Source organism: Mesoplodon mirus, assembly GCF_964341445.2.
Source record: "Mesoplodon mirus genome assembly, chromosome: 7".
NCBI lineage: Eukaryota > Metazoa > Chordata > Mammalia > Artiodactyla > Ziphiidae > Mesoplodon > Mesoplodon mirus.
Window position 1 is genome coordinate 102,342,394 of NC_138983.1, and position 17,853 is coordinate 102,360,246.

General features: G+C 43.7%; 1 protein-coding gene across 1 annotated transcript in view; it reads left to right on the forward strand.

Moving 5' to 3' along the window:
- Positions 1–3,408: 3,408 nt before the first annotated feature.
- The window catches only part of LOC309808914 (forkhead-associated domain-containing protein 1-like), a gene marked incomplete at both ends in the record, with an annotated part of 101,103 nt that continues 86,658 nt past the window's right edge, over positions 3,409–17,853 (forward strand). The window contains one exon of the mRNA XM_082629482.1: positions 3,409–3,501. Within this exon, the coding sequence (XP_082485608.1) occupies positions 3,409–3,501 (93 nt within the window). The remainder of the gene's footprint in view (positions 3,502–17,853) is intronic.

Sequence of the window (17,853 nt, forward strand, 5' to 3'; positions counted from 1 at the left end):
GTTCCTGTTGCCCTGAAAGTCCCTCGGGGTGGTGCAGAGCAGCCAGTGTGGATGCTGTGCGCACAGTGGGTCTGTGTCCCAGGTAAGGAACTCCAAACTCAGGAAACTGCAATCTTTGAAAGGGGCTGCTAGCAAACCTGCCCAACTTTTGCCCCAGAAGGAGCCGTTATCTTTATTATAAACATTACCTCTATCCTCCCAAGCTGTTTGCCATACAAGCATCCTCGGAAAGTGAGTGCAGGACAAAATCTTTCAATGCCTTTGCTCTGAAGATGGGTACAAACACAACATACCCATGAAGAATTGCTTCTGAACAAAATGAACACAGTTCTGGTTTTCCAGGAACATATATGTTAGTGAAAGAGAAACCAACAGCAAGCATAACTAAAGAAAGGAACAAGAACATGTCAGAGAATGATAAGTACAAGGAAGGAAACACAGCAGGGGAAAACTAGCAGGGGAATAACATGACTGAGGGTGCCTTTAGCCAGAGTGGTCAGGTGGTTGCCCCGAGGGGGGACGTCTGAGCAGAGAGAAGACCCCAGCCTTGGGGACGTCTGGGGTGAGAGCTAAAAAACAAATATGTGCATAATCCAAGTTTAAGTTTTAGATTAGTGGCGTTTCCTGTGGTTTTCCTGCAGAAGAGACATTTCTTGGAAGTTTCCATTTTAGCTTAATTAGACTTCAATGTGTTGCGTGCTAACATGGTCCTCTGCAATTGAAGATTAATAACTGAAGGCAGCAGAGCATGGTTCTTTGGGAAGAGGAAATGTCTTTTCCCCTGTATACATGACAGCGAACTTAATCAAATGTATTTCTCATTATATGAAAGCATCAATATTTGTGGGACATCCACAGGCCTCAAAGTTTACAAATATAAACTATGCTGCTTATTTTTATTTCTCTTACCCCCAGGTAGGGTCTCGTCTTCCTTTCAGAGGATAGAATGCTGGTTTCAAGGACTTTCTTTTATTACATGTGCCAAGTGTCAGCAGACAGTGCAATTCCCCCACCCCTACTCTGCCCCACCAGCAGCAATGGAGGTTTGTACACTGGTTACATGCAAAGGCCCAGAGTTGTCACACACTTACTACTGTGTGACCTTAACTTCTCTGAGTCTCAGTTTCCTCATTTGTAAAGCGGGACAATACTGACACCTGCCTCGCAGGGTGGTTCTGAGGATGAAAAGAGGCCATGTGTGTAAAAGGATAGCCCAGCGCCTGGCACTTAGTAGGGATTCAGTGATGGAATGATGATGGAGATGTTGATGGAAAGCAGAGCCAGACAGGAGACCCTCTACGGTCAGACCTAGAGATTTTTGTTTTTATCCACAGTTTAACAACTTCACACTTCAGTGACCTTTCAGTTGAAAAGAGACTGTGGGGACTTTCCTGGTGGCTCAGCAGTTAAGAATCTGCCTGCCAATGCAGGGGACACGGGTTCGAGCCCTGGTCCAGGACGATCCCACATGCCTCGGAGCAACTAAGACAGTGCACCACAACTACTGAGCCTGCACTCTAGAGCCAGCGAGCCACAACTAGGGCCCTAGTGCCGCAACTACTGAGCCCACGTGCTTCAACTACTGAAGCCTGCACACCAGGAGCCCATGCTCCACAACAGGAGAAGCCACCACAATGAGAAGCCTGCGCACTGTGAGGAAGAGTAGCCTCCGCTCGCCGCAACTAGAGAAAGCCCGCATGCAGCAACGAAGACCCAACAGAGCCAAAAAAAAAAAAAAGGAAAAAAAAGAAAAGAGGCTATCTTTGACATGGCACTGAGATGGATCAGAATTCAAATATCATGTGAATTATCATCAACATCTTGGAACCAGCTGAAGTCACTGAAATTTTTATGTTTTAAAAAACATGTATATATGGGCTTCCCTGGTGGCACAGTGGTTGAGAGTCCGCCTGCCGATACAGGGGACACGGGTTCGTGCCCCGGTCTTGGAGGATCCCACATGCTGCGGAGCGGCTGGGCCCGTGAGCCATGGCCTCTGAGCCTGTGCGTCCGGAGCCTGTGCTCCGCAACGGGAGAGGCCACAACAGTGAGAGGCACGCGTAACGCAAAAAAAAATAATAATTAAAATAAATAAGTAAATAAATAAATAAAAATTAAAAACATGTATAGGGCTTCCCTGGTGGCGCAGTGGTTGAGAATCTGCCTGCTAATACAGAGGACATGGGTTCGAGCCCTGGTCTGGGAAGATCCCATGTGCCGCGGAGCAGCTAGGCCCGCGAGCCTCAACTACTGAGCCTGCGCATCTGGAGCCTGTGCTCCACAACATGAGAGGCCGCGATAGTGAGAGGCCCGTGCACCGTGATGAAGAGTGGCCCCCGCTTGCCACAACTAGAGAAAGCCCTCGCACAGAAACGAAGACCCAACACAGCCAAAAATAAATAAATAAAATTTAAAAACATGTATAGGGTTTACTTTGAAATGCATTAAAATATAAAATGTATAGATGGGTAGATATGTGATAAAGCAAATAGAACAAAATGTTGATTGTAGAATCTGGGTGGTGGTTCTATAGAAGTTCACCATCCACTTCTTTCAACTTTTCTGTGTGTTTGACATTTTCATAATAAAATGCCAGGAAAAGATACGTACAGAGTCTTGACCGTACAGCCAAGCTATAATCTTGATATTTTGTCTTTGGAAATCATTTTTTTTTCAACCTAAATATATGAAGGAATGCGGTGACTTAAAAAGAAAGTATCTTCTAATTCCCATTTCCTTGATGACTGACTCTTCCACACTTTAAGAAGCTCTGTAGAAGTTGGGGTTTCTTGAGTCAAAGTTCAGAAGCCCAAGATTAATAAGTCACAATCACAGTAGGACAAATGGGTGTTTAGTGTAGCAATCACCATTCTAGATGCTTCACATTTAATCCTCACAAAACTCTTTGGGATACAGAGTATCATTAGCCCCATTTTACAGATGAGGAAACAGAGGCATAGAGAGAGAATAAGTAACTCACTCAGAGTCACAGAGCTAGTAAGTGGTGGGTTAGTAACACTGAGTATTTGATTCTGTCAGGTAACTAACCCCAAACTAAGCTTAATGGGAGGTGGAGAGCGGTTATCAGTGGAATTCAGATTTGTTTTGTTTTTTTTTTTTTTTGCTATTGCTTGTTTGTGCTCTGAATTACATAAAGGATGTCCTCTTGTGATCAGAAGCAAGCTCATCTATGCCGGATATCACTGTTAAAAGGACAGTCTTAAAAATGTGTGGAATTATCATTGTGATCATTGTTAAATCCAGCTATCCACTCCTACCTCTGCTGACTTCTCCTGTGGACATTATGGTGTATTCCATTCATTCTAAATATGACACTGAATAATTAGAGGACTGTATTTTTCTAACAAAATTGTTTTCTGAAAACCTTTTATAGGGAAAGCAGAGAATATGAAAGCCTATCTAAAGAGTGCAGAAGGCTATTTTGTCCTGAATAAAAGCACTACGATTGGAAGGCATGAAAATTCAGACCTTGTTTTAGAGGTAAGACCTCTTCCTAGCCAGTCCCCGACCCTCCCTACCCCTCACACCACCAAAAGTCCTGACTGTTCTGTGGACTCCAGTCTGTTGTAAAGCACAGCCTCTGGCTAACAGTCCCAGCCTTCCTCGGTGTGCCACCAATAACCATTCCCCACATGTGCTGGGTCTCCCTGGCACATGTGGTAAGAATGAGCACAGTGCAAAGTGCGATGGGCCCTGTGTCCTTTGCTGACTGTGTGTGCAGTGTCCCACCCTGATGGCGCGGTTTGGAAGGTGGGCGTAGAGCTGATGCTTGACCTTCACCTGCTCCGCGTCTGGCAGCCACGGCCACCTGAAGTGCCCAGCTTGAGCAATGGCCTCTCGCCCTTTCCAGAGCTTCTGGAGACTATGGGCCCCTCAGAGCCCTCCCCCGCCCCCGTACCTCCAAGTAGTAAATCAGGGTAAGCCCTGGGCATGGCCTCAGTGCTCTCTCACTTCATTTCATTCCATTCTCTGAATTAGCTGTGGCTTGGTCCACAGTCCCAGCTCATTGACAGCCAAGGAAGTTGGAAGAAATTGTAAGTAAGGAATTATAAAAACAGTGGCTTTGAGCCTTTTAACATTTTGAAAGGGATTAAAATATTGAAGCAGAAAGAGAAATGCAATGGAATCCCTTTAGGACTGTGAAAGGCAGACCACTCTCAGACTTCACTCAACAGAGTTTTTTAAACTTTATTTTGAAATAATTATAGATGCACAAATGGTAGAGAGAATGGCACGAAGCATGTGTGGAGTCCTGTGCCATTTTACCACGTGTGGATTTGGGTGTGGCCCTCAGGATATAGGAGTATTCCATCATCAGAGATGTCCCTTGTGATGCTCCTTTTATAGTCACAATTCCTCCTCCCACCATCGTCCCCACGCTCCGAAAACCACTAATCTGTTCTCCGTCTCTATAATTTTCATCATTTATCTATGACCTTTGCGATTGATTTTTTTTTTTTTTTAGTCATTGTAATGCCCTTGACATCCATTTAGGTTATTAGCTTGTTCTTTTATTGCTGAGTAATAGTCCACGGTATGGACGTATCACCTATGTTTAACCATTCACTTTTTGAAGGACATTTTGTTTCCATTTGGGGCTATTACAAATAAATGTACTATAAACATTTGTATACAGGTTTTTGTGTGAACATAAGTTTTTATTTCTCTGTGATAAATGCTCAGGAGTATGATTGCATGGATTAACATATGTGTTTATATAGATTCGGTTTGTAAAGAAACTGCCAGACTTATCCAGCATGGCTGTACCATTTTTCATTTCCACCAGCAATGTATGAGACACATCCTCACCAGCAATTAGCATAAACACTGTTTTTCATTTTAGCTGTTTTAGTAAGTGTGTAGTGGTATCTCATCATAGTCTTAACTTGCATTTCCCAAATCGGTAGTGATGTTAAATGTCTTTTCATGTACGTGTTTGCCTTCTGCATATCCTCTTCAGTGAAATATCTCTTCATATCTTTTAAGTGTCTCTAATCGAATTGTTAATTTTTTTACCATTGAGTTTTGAGAATTCTTTATGTATTTTAGATATGAGTCCCTTGTCAGATAGATGGTTTGCAAATATTTTCTCCCATCCATAGCTTGTCTTTTCATTCTCTTAGCAGAGTATTTCACAGAGCAAAAGCTTTAACTTTTGATGAAGTCCAGGTAGTTATTTTTTCTTTTATAGATCATGCTTTTAGTGTCATGTCTAAGAACATGCCACCAGGTCCCTGACCCTGAGGATTTTCTCTTATGTTTTCTTCTAAGTGTTTTATAGTTTTATGTTTAAATCTATGAACCATTTTGGGTTCACTGTCGTTTATGATGTGAGATTTAGGTCAAAGTTCATTTTTCTTGCATGTGGATATTTAGTTGTTCCAGAAGCATTTGTTGAACAGACTATCCTTTCTCCATTGAATTGCTTTTGCAAGTTTGTCAAAAATAATCTGGCCATACTTTCTATGGGGGCTACTTCTTAGTTCCCTATTATGTTTCATGGATCTATTTGTCATAATGGATCTACCATTATGAGATAGCCTTGATTACTGTCGCTATGTAAGTCTTAAATCAGGTAGAGTGATTCCTCCCACTTTTCTTTAAAAAAAATTTTTAACCTATTCTAGTTCCTTTGCCTTTCCATTTACATTTTAGTGTAAGCCTGTCTGTATATACAAAATATCATGCTGTAATTTTGATTGGAATTGTGTTTAATCCTATATAACAATGTGAGAATAATTGATATACTCCTACATTGTCTTCCAATTCATGAACATGGTATATTTCTCCATTTATTCAGTGTCTCTCATGAGTGTTTTGTAGTTTTCAGCATACGAGTCCTGAACATGTTTTGTTAGATTTACACTTAAGTATATCTCTCTCTTTTTTTTTTTGAGTGATTGTAAATGGTATTATATTTTTAATTTTGGTGTCCACATGTTCATTGACAGTATATAGATATACAGTTGATTTTTGTATGCTTCTTGGTATCTTGGAACCTTAACTGTACTTTCTTATATAAGGGCTTTTGTAGATTTCTTGGGATTTTATACATAAACAATCATGTCATCTGCAAATAAGAACAATTTTATTTCTCCTTTCAGAAAAGGAGATGTGAATGCCTTGAATCTTCTTTTCCTTGCTTTATTTCCCTGGTTAAGACTTCCAGGACTCTGCTGAACAAGAGCAGTGTATAAATCCTTATATTCACTTGTTCCTGACCTTAGGGGAAAAAAGTCAGTCTTTAACCGTTAAGTACGAGGTTAGCTGTAGGGTATTTATACATGTTCTTACCAAGTGAGAAATTTCCCCCTTTATTCCTAGTTTTCTGAGAATGTTTATTGTAAACGCAACAGATTTAAAGATAACTCCATGAACGTCCCCGTGAGATTCTCCTCCATGATATGGTCTCCCTTCAAGGACACAGAACATCTGTTCAGTGTGCAAAGTGGGAGGAAAAAGAAGAAGAAGAAGAACTGTAGTTTCTTCTTTATCCTAACAAGGCATAGATTTGGGGTAGTTTTATTTCCTGTCTGGCTAAAGTAGAGACAGAGATCTCTGTTTTGAACTGGACTATGATATTAGAAAACTGTAGTAATTTTTAAAAGCACAGGCTTTGGAGATAGACAGAGCTGGGTTTGAATCTCATTAGGCTACTTTGTGGCTGAGTGACTTCAACCAAATTACTTAATCACTCTGAGTTCCTTTTCCCTGTCTGTAAACCTCTTACCTCACAGGTTTATTCTGAGGATTAAGTGAGAAATGCATATAAAGAGCCTGGCATGTGGTGGTCAGTGAATGACACAATGATCATTATTATGGTCTCCTAAAACAGAGACTGAGAAGAATCCTCAGAGGTGCACAGGGTTGAGATGAGGATCCACTGACATTAATAAGCCATTTGGAAAAGGGAACTAATGAGGACAGTTATTAACTAGACAGAAATTGAGTTGCATTCATTGTATATAAATAATTGACTGCTTACTGCTCCTCGGACTTAGCTTAAGAAATACGTCACTAGGCTTCCCTGGTGGCGAAGTGGTTGAGAGTCCACCTGCCGATGCAAGGGACACGGGTTCGTGCCCGGTCCGGGAATATCCCACATGCCGCGGAGCGGCTGGGCCCGTGAGCCATGGCCGCTGAGCCAGCGTGTCCGGAGCCTGAGCTCTGCAACGGGAGAGGCCACAACAGTGAGAGGCCCGCGTACCGCAAAAAAAAAAAAAAAAAAAAAAAAAAATTCAGGGATTTATATTACTAAAAAGTCATCATTGCATTTACCCAGAGGTTACATCTAGCAAATAAAAAAGATTGTTTATTTGCTTGGATCAATCCTAAAGAATAGGCAGTCATGCTTCTAAAGATTTCTACTCATCAGCAAGGCTGACATGTTGTTTTGACTATTGGTATCATAGTATTTCGACATCATTTACTCTTTCCGATAATGGAAGGTAGTTACATGCTTCTTGTTTTTAAAAATTGGGAGAAAGGAAAATATAAGGAAGAAAATAAAGGTCACTTGTAATCATTTGGCTCAAGGAAATATCAATATTGATATTTGCAGGGTTTTACCCTCCAGACTTTTTTCTATATCCTGTAAGGAGTTTGGTTCCCTAAGGCAATAGGAAGCCTGTTTATAGCCAGGCTAGTGAGAACTGTTTCTAGTCAACAGTGATAACTGTTGCTATCACTCATTCATTGCACAGTATTTACCCAGAGCCTCAGCACCGAGCCAAGTCTAGGGGTACAGTGATGGCAGAACTGGACATGGTCCCTGCCATCAGGAAGCTGACAGGAGAGAGAGAAATAAGTCAAATGATCCCACAAAGGTGTGACTAATTCCATTCCAACATTGGGGCTGTAAAGGAAAGGAATATGGAAGACAAGGAGGACTTAACTAGACAATAGGAGAAGGGAATGGCATGTGCAAGGGCCCTGGGGTGGAAGAGCATATTGTGAACCCAAGGGACTGAGAGAAAACCAGGGCGTCCAGAAGTCAGAGTGGGAAGGAGGAGGGCTAAGGGACAAGTCGGCCTCCTTCATGTCACCATAAGGGTTTTGATCTTTATCTGAAAAGCAGTGGGAAGAAGGCTTGAAGGATTGTAAACAAGGGGGAGACCTGCCAGTGAACATCCCAGCTGCTGTGTGCAGGCGAGCCATCAGGAGCTCTATTCACAATCTCCCCTCTCCCATTTTACATGGCTCAAAAGCCTCAGCCTTGCTCATTTCACAGCTAAACCTTGCAAGTTATAATTTATATGATTTGATGTGCCTTGTAAACTGTAATCTTTAGAGTTGGATGTGGCTGTTATTTAAACTCTGCTGAGAAAGGGACTCAGTTCTTCCAGAATGAAGAAACACCAAAGCCAGTGGTTGTTGGATTTTCCGCATGTTTAAGAGTGGTTGTTCAACATGAACTCCTAGGCATTCTGACCCAGTGGGTTTGGGGTAAGGCCCAGGAATCTTCACATTTATATGCTCCCCAGGTTCAGGTGGGGGGAATGGAGTCCCCTGGAGTTGGCTCCAGGACCACACTTTGAGAACCCCACCATCAGTGCTCCCTCCCTCTCCGTTCTTGATCAGCAGAACTCCTGCTTGTGTGTGTGTGTGTGTGTGTGTGTGTGTGTGTGTATTCTTTCAATAAACTTTGTTTTGAGGAAAAGAGAAGCGAAGGGTAAACAATGAAGGGCTGACTGACCCTACCCCTCCCCAGGGACTCCCCCAGTCCCACCCTGGGGAAGTCCTAGGATCCCTAGAAGACTGAGCTCTAGGACAGCCCAAGTCAGCGCAGGGCTGCAGCTACGAGGGTGGAGATGGAAGAGAAAAAGAAAGAACAGACATGACAGGGGGATGAAATGCTGGTGTCCACCCCTCACCCTCGGTGATCAGTGTCCTGCCAGCCATCTCCTTTCTCATGGGTGGAGCCATCTCTCCAGCCTGTGTCAGCCCTTCTAGCGTGGGATCTGAGGGTCGTGAAGCCAGACTGATCTCATACACACACCCCAGATCCCATCCAGCCGGATGACTCTCGTCCCTTTTCCTGGCCCCTGCCAGTTCTGGGCTCCCTCTCAGAAAAGAACCAGAGCCTACACCATAATCTTGTTTATTATTATTAAACAAGGCTGCTGGGATTCTCCTATTATTTGCATCATTTCACGGACGTGCAGGTATGTCTGCTCTGTCAAAGGACACATACAGCTGTAACTCTGATGGGCATAGCCAAATTGTCCACCAGAGGTTTCCGGATGTGGTGTCCTGCCAGCAGTGGACGCCCGTCTCCCACTCCCTCCCCAGCCTAGGGTGCTGACCCCCCATTGGATCTTCACTGATCTACGGGGTGAAGTATGGTACCTGTGTAATTCACATTTCTGTTATTCTAAGCGAACACCTGCATTTTGGGACATAAGGTGACAGGTGGACTCTCTGTGGGGAAATCCACGGAATGAAACAGGCCTGGGAGGGTGCACTTGCTGGCTCCCCATCTGCATCACGCTTGTCCTCCTGCCTGGGTCGTGCTCCCATCCTCCCCCCTCACCCCCACCTCACCCCTGGCTTCTCCCCAAGTGCTCCTTGCTCTGGGGGTTCACCTGTTTGGTCTCACCAGTCCTCAGGGAATGTTTTGTCCCCTGTTTGGGAACTGGCGGCTGATTTCATTGGTCAGTACCCACCACAGCAATTGATGGGACTAGTTTCTCACCAGCAGATGGAGGGCTTCCAAGAGGAAACGTTCAGAGGAAAGGGCTAGATCGTGATCTCATTTTTCTTTTTTTTTTTTATTGTGGTAAGATATGCATAACATAAAATTTACCATCTTAACCACTTTTATTAAGTGTGCAGTTCAGTGGCATTAAATATATTCACACTGTTGTGCAGCCATCACCCCCATCCATCTCCAGAACTCTTTGAATCTTGCAGAACTGAAACTGCACCCATGAAACAACAACTCCCCTTATCCCCCAATCCCAGCCCCCAGCAACCACCGTTCTGCTTTCTGTCTCTATGACCTTGGCTACTCTGGGTATCTCATATAAGTAGAATCATAACAGTATTTGTCTTTTCATGACTGGCTTCTTTCACTGAGTATAATATCCTTTCACTGAGTATAATGTCCATGTTCATCCAGGCTGTAGCATGTGTCCGAATTTCCTTCCTTTTTTAAGGCTGAATAATATTCTATTGTGTGGATTCACCACATTTTGTTTATTCATTCATCTACTGATGGACACTTGGGTTGTTTCCACCTTTTGGCTGTTGCAAACAATGCTATGAACATGGGTGTATAAATATCTCTTCAAGGCCCTGCTTTCAGTTCTTTGGGATATATACCCAAAAGTAGACTTGCTGGATCATATGATAATTTTATTTTTAATTGTTTGAGGAACTGCCATGCTGTTTTCCATAGTGGCTGCACCAAGTTACATTCTCACAACAGGGCACAAGCGTTCCACTTTCCCTGCGTCCTCACCAACACTTGTTATTTCCCTTTTTTTTTTTAATAGTAGCCATTCTGATGGATGTGATATGAAAGAAAGATCATAATCTTTTGAATAGCATACATAATACAAACAGCTACAGCATACATTTATGGACTACTTACTGCATCTCACATGGCTTTATACATCATCTATGTATGTTCTGTATATATATTTACAGAATTATATCCACAAAACAAATCCTGTGCGGGTGAGAACTACTATTATCATTATTATCCTCATTTGATGACATGGACATGGGACTCAGAAAGGTTAAGGAACTGGCCCAAATCACACAGCTAGACGGGGGAGGTGGGGCTGAGTTTCAGACTGAGCTGACTCAAGCTTCTAAAAACAGAAGCTTCACTTTTTGAGTGTAAATTTAGCTTTGGGAACATCTAATATCTAAATTGGAAATTCTCAGTTAACTGAGATAACAAGATAATTGACTAAGCTAGGGAAATTCCACTCTGTGGAATGGAGAATGGGGGTTGTCCGTGAAATGTGAGATGAATGTTCTTGTGATCCTCATTCATGCAACAGACTGAGGTGTTGCCATCTAGGGGCGGATTTGGGTAAAGAGGAAACGTTGACCTGGTGCTTTCCCAGGAAGAGGAGCATTGGGGCTGTTAAATGGGGGCCCAGCAAGAAACACCACTTATCTCTCCAATACAGCCGGAGTAAGTCCTCTGCTTATAAGGACTGGTGGAGTTCAATTAGTCCCACCTGGATAACCCAGGATAGTCTCCCACTTTTTAAAAAATTTTTAAAAAGTTTTTGGCTGGGTTTGGTCTTCGTTGCTGAGCACAGGCTTTCTCTAGTTGCAGCGAGCGAGGGTTACTCTTTGTTGCGGTGCACGGGCTTCTCATTGCAGTGGCTTCTCTTGTTGTGGAGCACGGGCTCTAGGCACGCGGATTCAGTAGTTGTGGCTCGTGGGCTCTGGAGCGCAGGCTCGGTAGTTGTGGCACACGGGCTTTGTTGCTCCATGGCATGTGGGATCTTCCCGGACCAGGGCTCGAACCCGTGTCTCTTGCATTGGCAGGCGGATTCTTAACCACTGCAACACCAGGGAAGTCCTTAGTCTCCCTCTTTTAAGAGCACTGATTAGTAACCTTGACATCATCACAGTCCCTTTGGCCACGTCATGGAGCATATTCCCAGGTTCTGGGGATCAGGGCATGGGCATCTTTGGGAGACCATTCTGCCCAGTACATTAATACTACCACTTGACTGGACCGTTGCTTTGGGACTGGTCTGAGAGCTTTCTGGAAGAATCAGTAGGATCAATGCCACAGGCCACGGAGAAAGATGGCTGGATGAGCTGGCAGGTGATAATCCCGTTACCAAGAGGGCAGGAAGCAGGACTGGTTGAGTGAGCACCTGAACATCCCTGAAGCGGCCAGGCAGTTTGGGGCCTGGAGATGAACCAGGGGTTGGAAATACACACCTGCGAATCGAGGGGGTGGCACAGTGGCCCCAGCCCATGGACAGAGTGAGGAGGAAACGGACATCTGAGGGGAGAGGAGCCCGGCGTGGAGACCTGGAAGCAGTCAGAGAGGTGAGGGAGCCAGAGAGCTGCTGCCAGGCTGAGGGTATTCATCACAGAGACAGCTTGCTTTGTGCCAGGTACTGTTCTGGGCACTTTCGAGTGTATTAACTCATTTCATCCTTAGGAGGTTAGTGTTGTTTGCCCCACTTTACAGATGAGGGCGTTGAGGCACAGATAGGCTGATTATCCTGCCTGAGGTCACAGAGGGAGGCTGGGGCACTGGGCACCACGCTCGGGCAGTCTGATTTCAGGACCAGCCTCTCCTGAGGCCTTGCCGGTCCACAGGGCTCTCCCGGGGAGACCGGGGAGGAAGGATCCAGCTGACGGGGAAGCAGAGAAGCTTCTTCTTTCCTTCCAATCCCAGACCCGTCGTCTCACCAGCGCCTGGCCGTTTCCTCATATCCTTATTCTTTTGAAAACCCCATTTTTTTTTTTTTTACTATTTCTGCACTACATCCCTTTCTGGAGGCAGTGGGGGGATGGGGCTGGGGGATGGGATAGCCTAGAACCAAAAGGTTAAAAGAAATAGATAAAACACACACACACACACACAAACACACACACACAAGTTAATTTCAAAAATGTTATCCCACTCCTTTGAACATGTCACCAAGCAGTACCTTTTGTCAATCCTACGAAGCCCAGCTTATCAAACTCATTTTTGCTGCTCAGGTAGCAACCAAAGAGAAGCAAAGAACCATGCCCCAGGCTGCACAGCTGGAAGGTAGCAGAGGTGAGACTTGAACTCAAGGCTTTCTAACTCCAGAGCCCATCCTCTTGCTCATAATAGAGAACATTTCCCATTTGCCCTATGTTCTCTTCTAAGTGCTTTAGTATGTATTATATCATTTATACGTCACCAGTAGCTTATAAGACTGTCCTTTTGTTACCTTACAGATGAGGAAGCTGAGGTATCACTTGCCCAAGGTCACCCTGCTAGGAAGTAGGAGAGCTGGACTTGAGCCCAGTCTAATAACCACCACGTTGCCCTGCTCCCCCAACCCCTGAACCACCAGGCCACGTGCCTCTCTCTGACAACTGTGTCACATGTCACAGGGAGGCCGAGAGCCCGAGGAGGCCCCCGAGGGCAATGGCAGTGGGTTGAGGACCCAGCGGGAGAGGAACCTCTTGAAGCCATTTGACAATAAAGGAAAGGAAGGGGGAAGGGGCGGTGTTTCCAGGCCGAGGGGGTGGTGAGCACGTTCACAGGTTAGACGGAAGTTACACTGTCAAGGTGAGGATGCAGAAGAGGAGATGGTTGAGGAGAGGGACCAGACCAGGGTGGGATGAAGGCAGGACCACCCGGAGGCCCTTGGCAGCTAGGAGAAGCCTTGAGGTTCCCATCTAGGAGCTTCTCCATGCCTGGGAAGTCCAGGTCCTGGCAGGGAGCTGAAGGCACATTCACAGGGGTGTGGAGTGATGGAGGGGAGTTTCCTGAAGGGACTCCATAGGGAGTGGGCAGGGCTCAGAGAAACCACAAAGGATAGTGCAGGGCCCAGAGCTAGTATGAGTGAGGACTGTTCCCACCCCCAGAGCTGAGGGGTGAGGGGCAGGGGCATTTCCTGGGACCCGGAGACCCCGAGGGCTGGGTAGAGTCCTCTGAGGGAAGCTGTGTGGCCCCAGAGAATGGAAGCCAGGGGAGTAAGTACCCCAAGCTCTCTCCTCCCTGCTCTGATCTCTAACCCCCCCATTGGCCAAACCCAACCAGAAACCAGACACAAGGAGCCCATCAGCCCATGGATGTAGCCACACAGGTGGGCCTGCTGGGCAGAGGGCGCCGTGTAAAGGGATGGAGGAGGGTCGGGAGAAGCAGACGGAGGATGCAGGCAGGTGCAGGAGGTGAAGACCTAGGAGGCTGTTGTCAAAGTAGAATGAAAAGCCTGAGAGCAGGGACCTGCTGGCTGGGGGGCCCAAAGGGCACTTGGCCAGCCTCAGGACAGAAGTGTGAGGGTGGCAGGAGGGTTTGGGGGCCAGGATGGACTTGAAGGAGCTGGTGAGCTTGAGCAGGGCCCAGGGTGGGTGAGCATAGGGCATTACCCATAGGGAGCAAACAGGGAGCAAAGGCTACGTGACTCAAGGAGAGGACGAGACAGAGGATAAGGAAGGCCGGGAGTGGGAGGTTATGGTCTGAGATGGGGCTTCCCAGTGCCAGGTGATGCAAGGTTGAAACCTAGCTCCAAAGGACGGTTCCAGGTACACGTCGAACCTCAGCGACAATGTCAGTGAACCTCAGGGCAATGTCATAACTAAGTCAGCTTCCCGAGGAGGCTTCCTTAAAGCACAGGGGTCGTCAGAGCAGATGGTCATTGTTAATAGAAGTTTAAACGTCTCAATATTTTATGGACTCACTATATAGTTTTTACAGACATTTTCAATGCAGGAGCCTTAAAAAATGCACTTGTTTTGTATATTAGGTCCTGCCTGTCTCCTCTCTCATTATTAAATCACTCTCTACTCTGAAAATCACAGGGTACAAATCAAAGGTACAAGTTTTGGAATTAGACTTGGGTTCAAACCCTGACATTGCCCTGTGCCAGCATCCTGATGTTGAGTGAGTCCCTTCATCTTAGCCATTTTTTAAATCGTGGTAAAATACCTATAAAGTTTACCGTCTTAACCACTTTTAAGTGTACAGATCAGTAGTTGTAAGTTATTCACATTGTTGTGCAACCAGCCTCAGAATTTTTCATCTTGCAAAACTGAAACTGTACCCATTAAAGAACAATTCCCCGTTTCCCCTTCCCCAGCTCCTGGCAACCCCCGTTCTATTTTGTTTCTATGAGCTTGACTACTTTATGTACCTCACACAGTGGAATCATACAAAATTTGCCTTTTTGTGACACTTATTTCACATCATGTCCTCACGGTTCATCCATGTTGTAGCATGTGTCAGAATTTCCTTCCTCCTACACTGAATAATATTCCACTGTATGGATGGACCACATTTTGCTTATCCAATCATCAGTCAGTGGGCACTTGGGTGGCTTCCACCTTTTGGCAATTGTGAATAATGCTACTATAAACATGAGTGTACAAATAACTCTTTAAGTTCCTGCTTTCAATTCTTTGGGGTATATACCCGGAAGTGGACTTGCTGGATCATATGATAATTTTATTCTAAATTGTTTGAGAAGCCGCTCTACTGTTTTCCATATCAGCTGCACCATTTTACATTCTCAGCGGTGCATAAGTGTTCCCCTACTCTACATCCTTGCCAACACTTGTTATTTTCTGTTGCTGTTTGTTTGTTTTTGATAGTAGCCATCCTAATGGGTATGAGGTGGTATCTCACTGTGGTTTGGATTTGCATTGCCCTAATGACTAGTAATGTTGAGCATCTTTTTATATGCTTGTTGGACATTTATATATCTTCTTTGGAGAAATGTCTATTCCAGTTCTTTGCCCATATTTGATCAGGTTATTTGGGGGTTCTTTTTTGTTGTTGTTGTTGAGTTATAGTTCTCTATATATTCTTCATATTAACCCTTTTTCAGATTTGTGTTTTGCAACTATTTTCTCCCATTCTCTAGATGGCCTTTCACCCTGTTTATTGTGTCCTTTGATTCACTGAAGTTTTAATTTTTGATATAGTTGAATTTATCTATTTTTACTTTTGCTGCCTATGCTTTTGGTATCATATCCAATAATGCATTGCCAAATCCAATGTCATAAAGCTTTCCTCCTGTGCTTTCCTCTAAAAGTTTTATAGTTTTAGACTCTGTTTAAGTCTTTGATCCACTTTGAGTTAATTTTTATACATGGTGTAAGGTAAGAGTTCAACTTAATTCTTTTGCAGTCTTTCCCAGCATCATTTGTTGAAAATACTGCTCTTTCCCCATTGAATAATCTTGGCACCCTTGTCAAAAATCATTGGACCATATATGCAAAGTTTTATTTCTGTGCTCTCTATTCTATTCTATTGGCCTATGTGCCTGACCTTATGTCAGTATCACACTGTTTTGATTACTGTACCTTTGTATGCAGTAAGTTTTGAAATCAGGAAGTGTGAGACCTTCAACTTTGCTTTTCTTTCTCAATAGTATTTTGGCTATTTGGGGTCCACTGAGATTCCATATGAATTTTAGGATGGATTTTTCTATTTCTGCCAAAACTGCTGTTGGGATTTTGAATCTGTAGATCCTGCTGTGTAGTAATGACATCTTAACAATATTAAGTCTTCCAACCCACGAATACAGGGTGTCTTTCCATTTATTTGTGTCTTTAATTTCTTTCAGCAGCACTTTGTAGTTTTCAGTGTACACATCTTTTACCACCTTGGTTAAATTTATCCCAAAATATGTTATTCATTTTGATGCTATTGTAAATGAAATTATTTTCTTAACTTCCTTTTCAGATTGTTCATTGTGAGCATATAGAAACACAGCTGATGTTTGTGTGTTGATTTTGTGTCCTATGATTTTGCTAGTGAATGTTATTTTTTAGTTCTAAGAGGGTTGTGGTTTTTCATGGACTCTTTAGGATTTTGTACAGGTAAGATCATGTTGCCTGTGAACAGAGATAATTTTACTTCTTCCTTTCGAATTTGGATGCCTTTATTTCTTTTTCTTGCCTAATTGCTCTGGCTAGGACTTCCAGCACTTTGTTGAATAGAAGTGGCAAAAGCAGGTATCCTTATCTTATTCTTGAAATTAGAGGAAAAGCTTTCAGTCTTTCACCTTTGAGTATGATGCTACCTGTGGGCCTTTCATATTTGACCTTTATTATGTTGAGGTAATTTCCCACTATTCCCTATTTGTTGAGTGCTTTTATCATGAAAGAGTGTTGCATTTTGTCAAATGCTTTTTGTACATCAATCGAGATGATCATTTTTTTCCTTCTTTCTGTTAATGTGATGTATTACATGGATAAATTTTCATATGTTGAACCATCAAGTCTGCATTCCAAGAGTAAATCCCACTTGGTCATAGTGTATGATCCTTTTAATGTGCTGTTGAATTCGGTTTCCTCCTATTTTGTTGAGGATTGTGGTATCAGTGTTCATAAGAGATATTGGTCTGTAGTTTTCTTGTAGTGTCTTTGTCTGGGTTTGGTATCAAGGTAATGCTGTCCTCTCACTTCGCCTTTTGAGTCTCAGCTTCTTCATCTCTAAGATGGAGATAATAATAGAGTCCCTGTTTAGGGCTGTCATGCAGATTAAATGATAAAAATGCACACAAAATGCTTCAGCAGGGCCCAGTTCACAGGAAGCCCTCAAAATATGTTAGAGGATGATAAGGATAATAATAAAAATAATAATAAATAAATAACAGTTCATCTCATAGTTGGACAGCTCAGTAGGCTGGGGCTTAGAGAGTCAGTCTGTATTAGCAGCAGGGCGTCTGTCCAGTAGCAGCATTTAGCAATTTTCCAAGTAAAGGGAGCGAGTGATATTATAGGGCCAAACTAGGAAGCTGTCTCCTGGCCTAACATGTGGTAGAGGCTCACCCGAATTTGTGGAGTCATTTAAAACTTCCTGCTTGCTTTGATTTCTTAATAATGGCTTGACAGTTTTTGAGGAACTGAAAGCAGTGAAGCCTGGCAAGAGACAAACAAAATGTAACACAGAATTTCTCTCATTCATGGGTTATCAAAGGTTCAAAGGACACAAAGATCAATGGCAATGATGATGAAGATGATGTGGGTGACATTTTCCAAAGAACTAATGTGTTTTCATTTTTTTAAATACTTTATTTTTTGAACAGTTTTAGGTTTACAGGAAATTGAGCAGAGAATACAGAGAGTTCCCAAATATCCACCCCTCCAATACACACAGTTTCCCCTATTATTAACATCATGCATTAGTGCGGTACATTT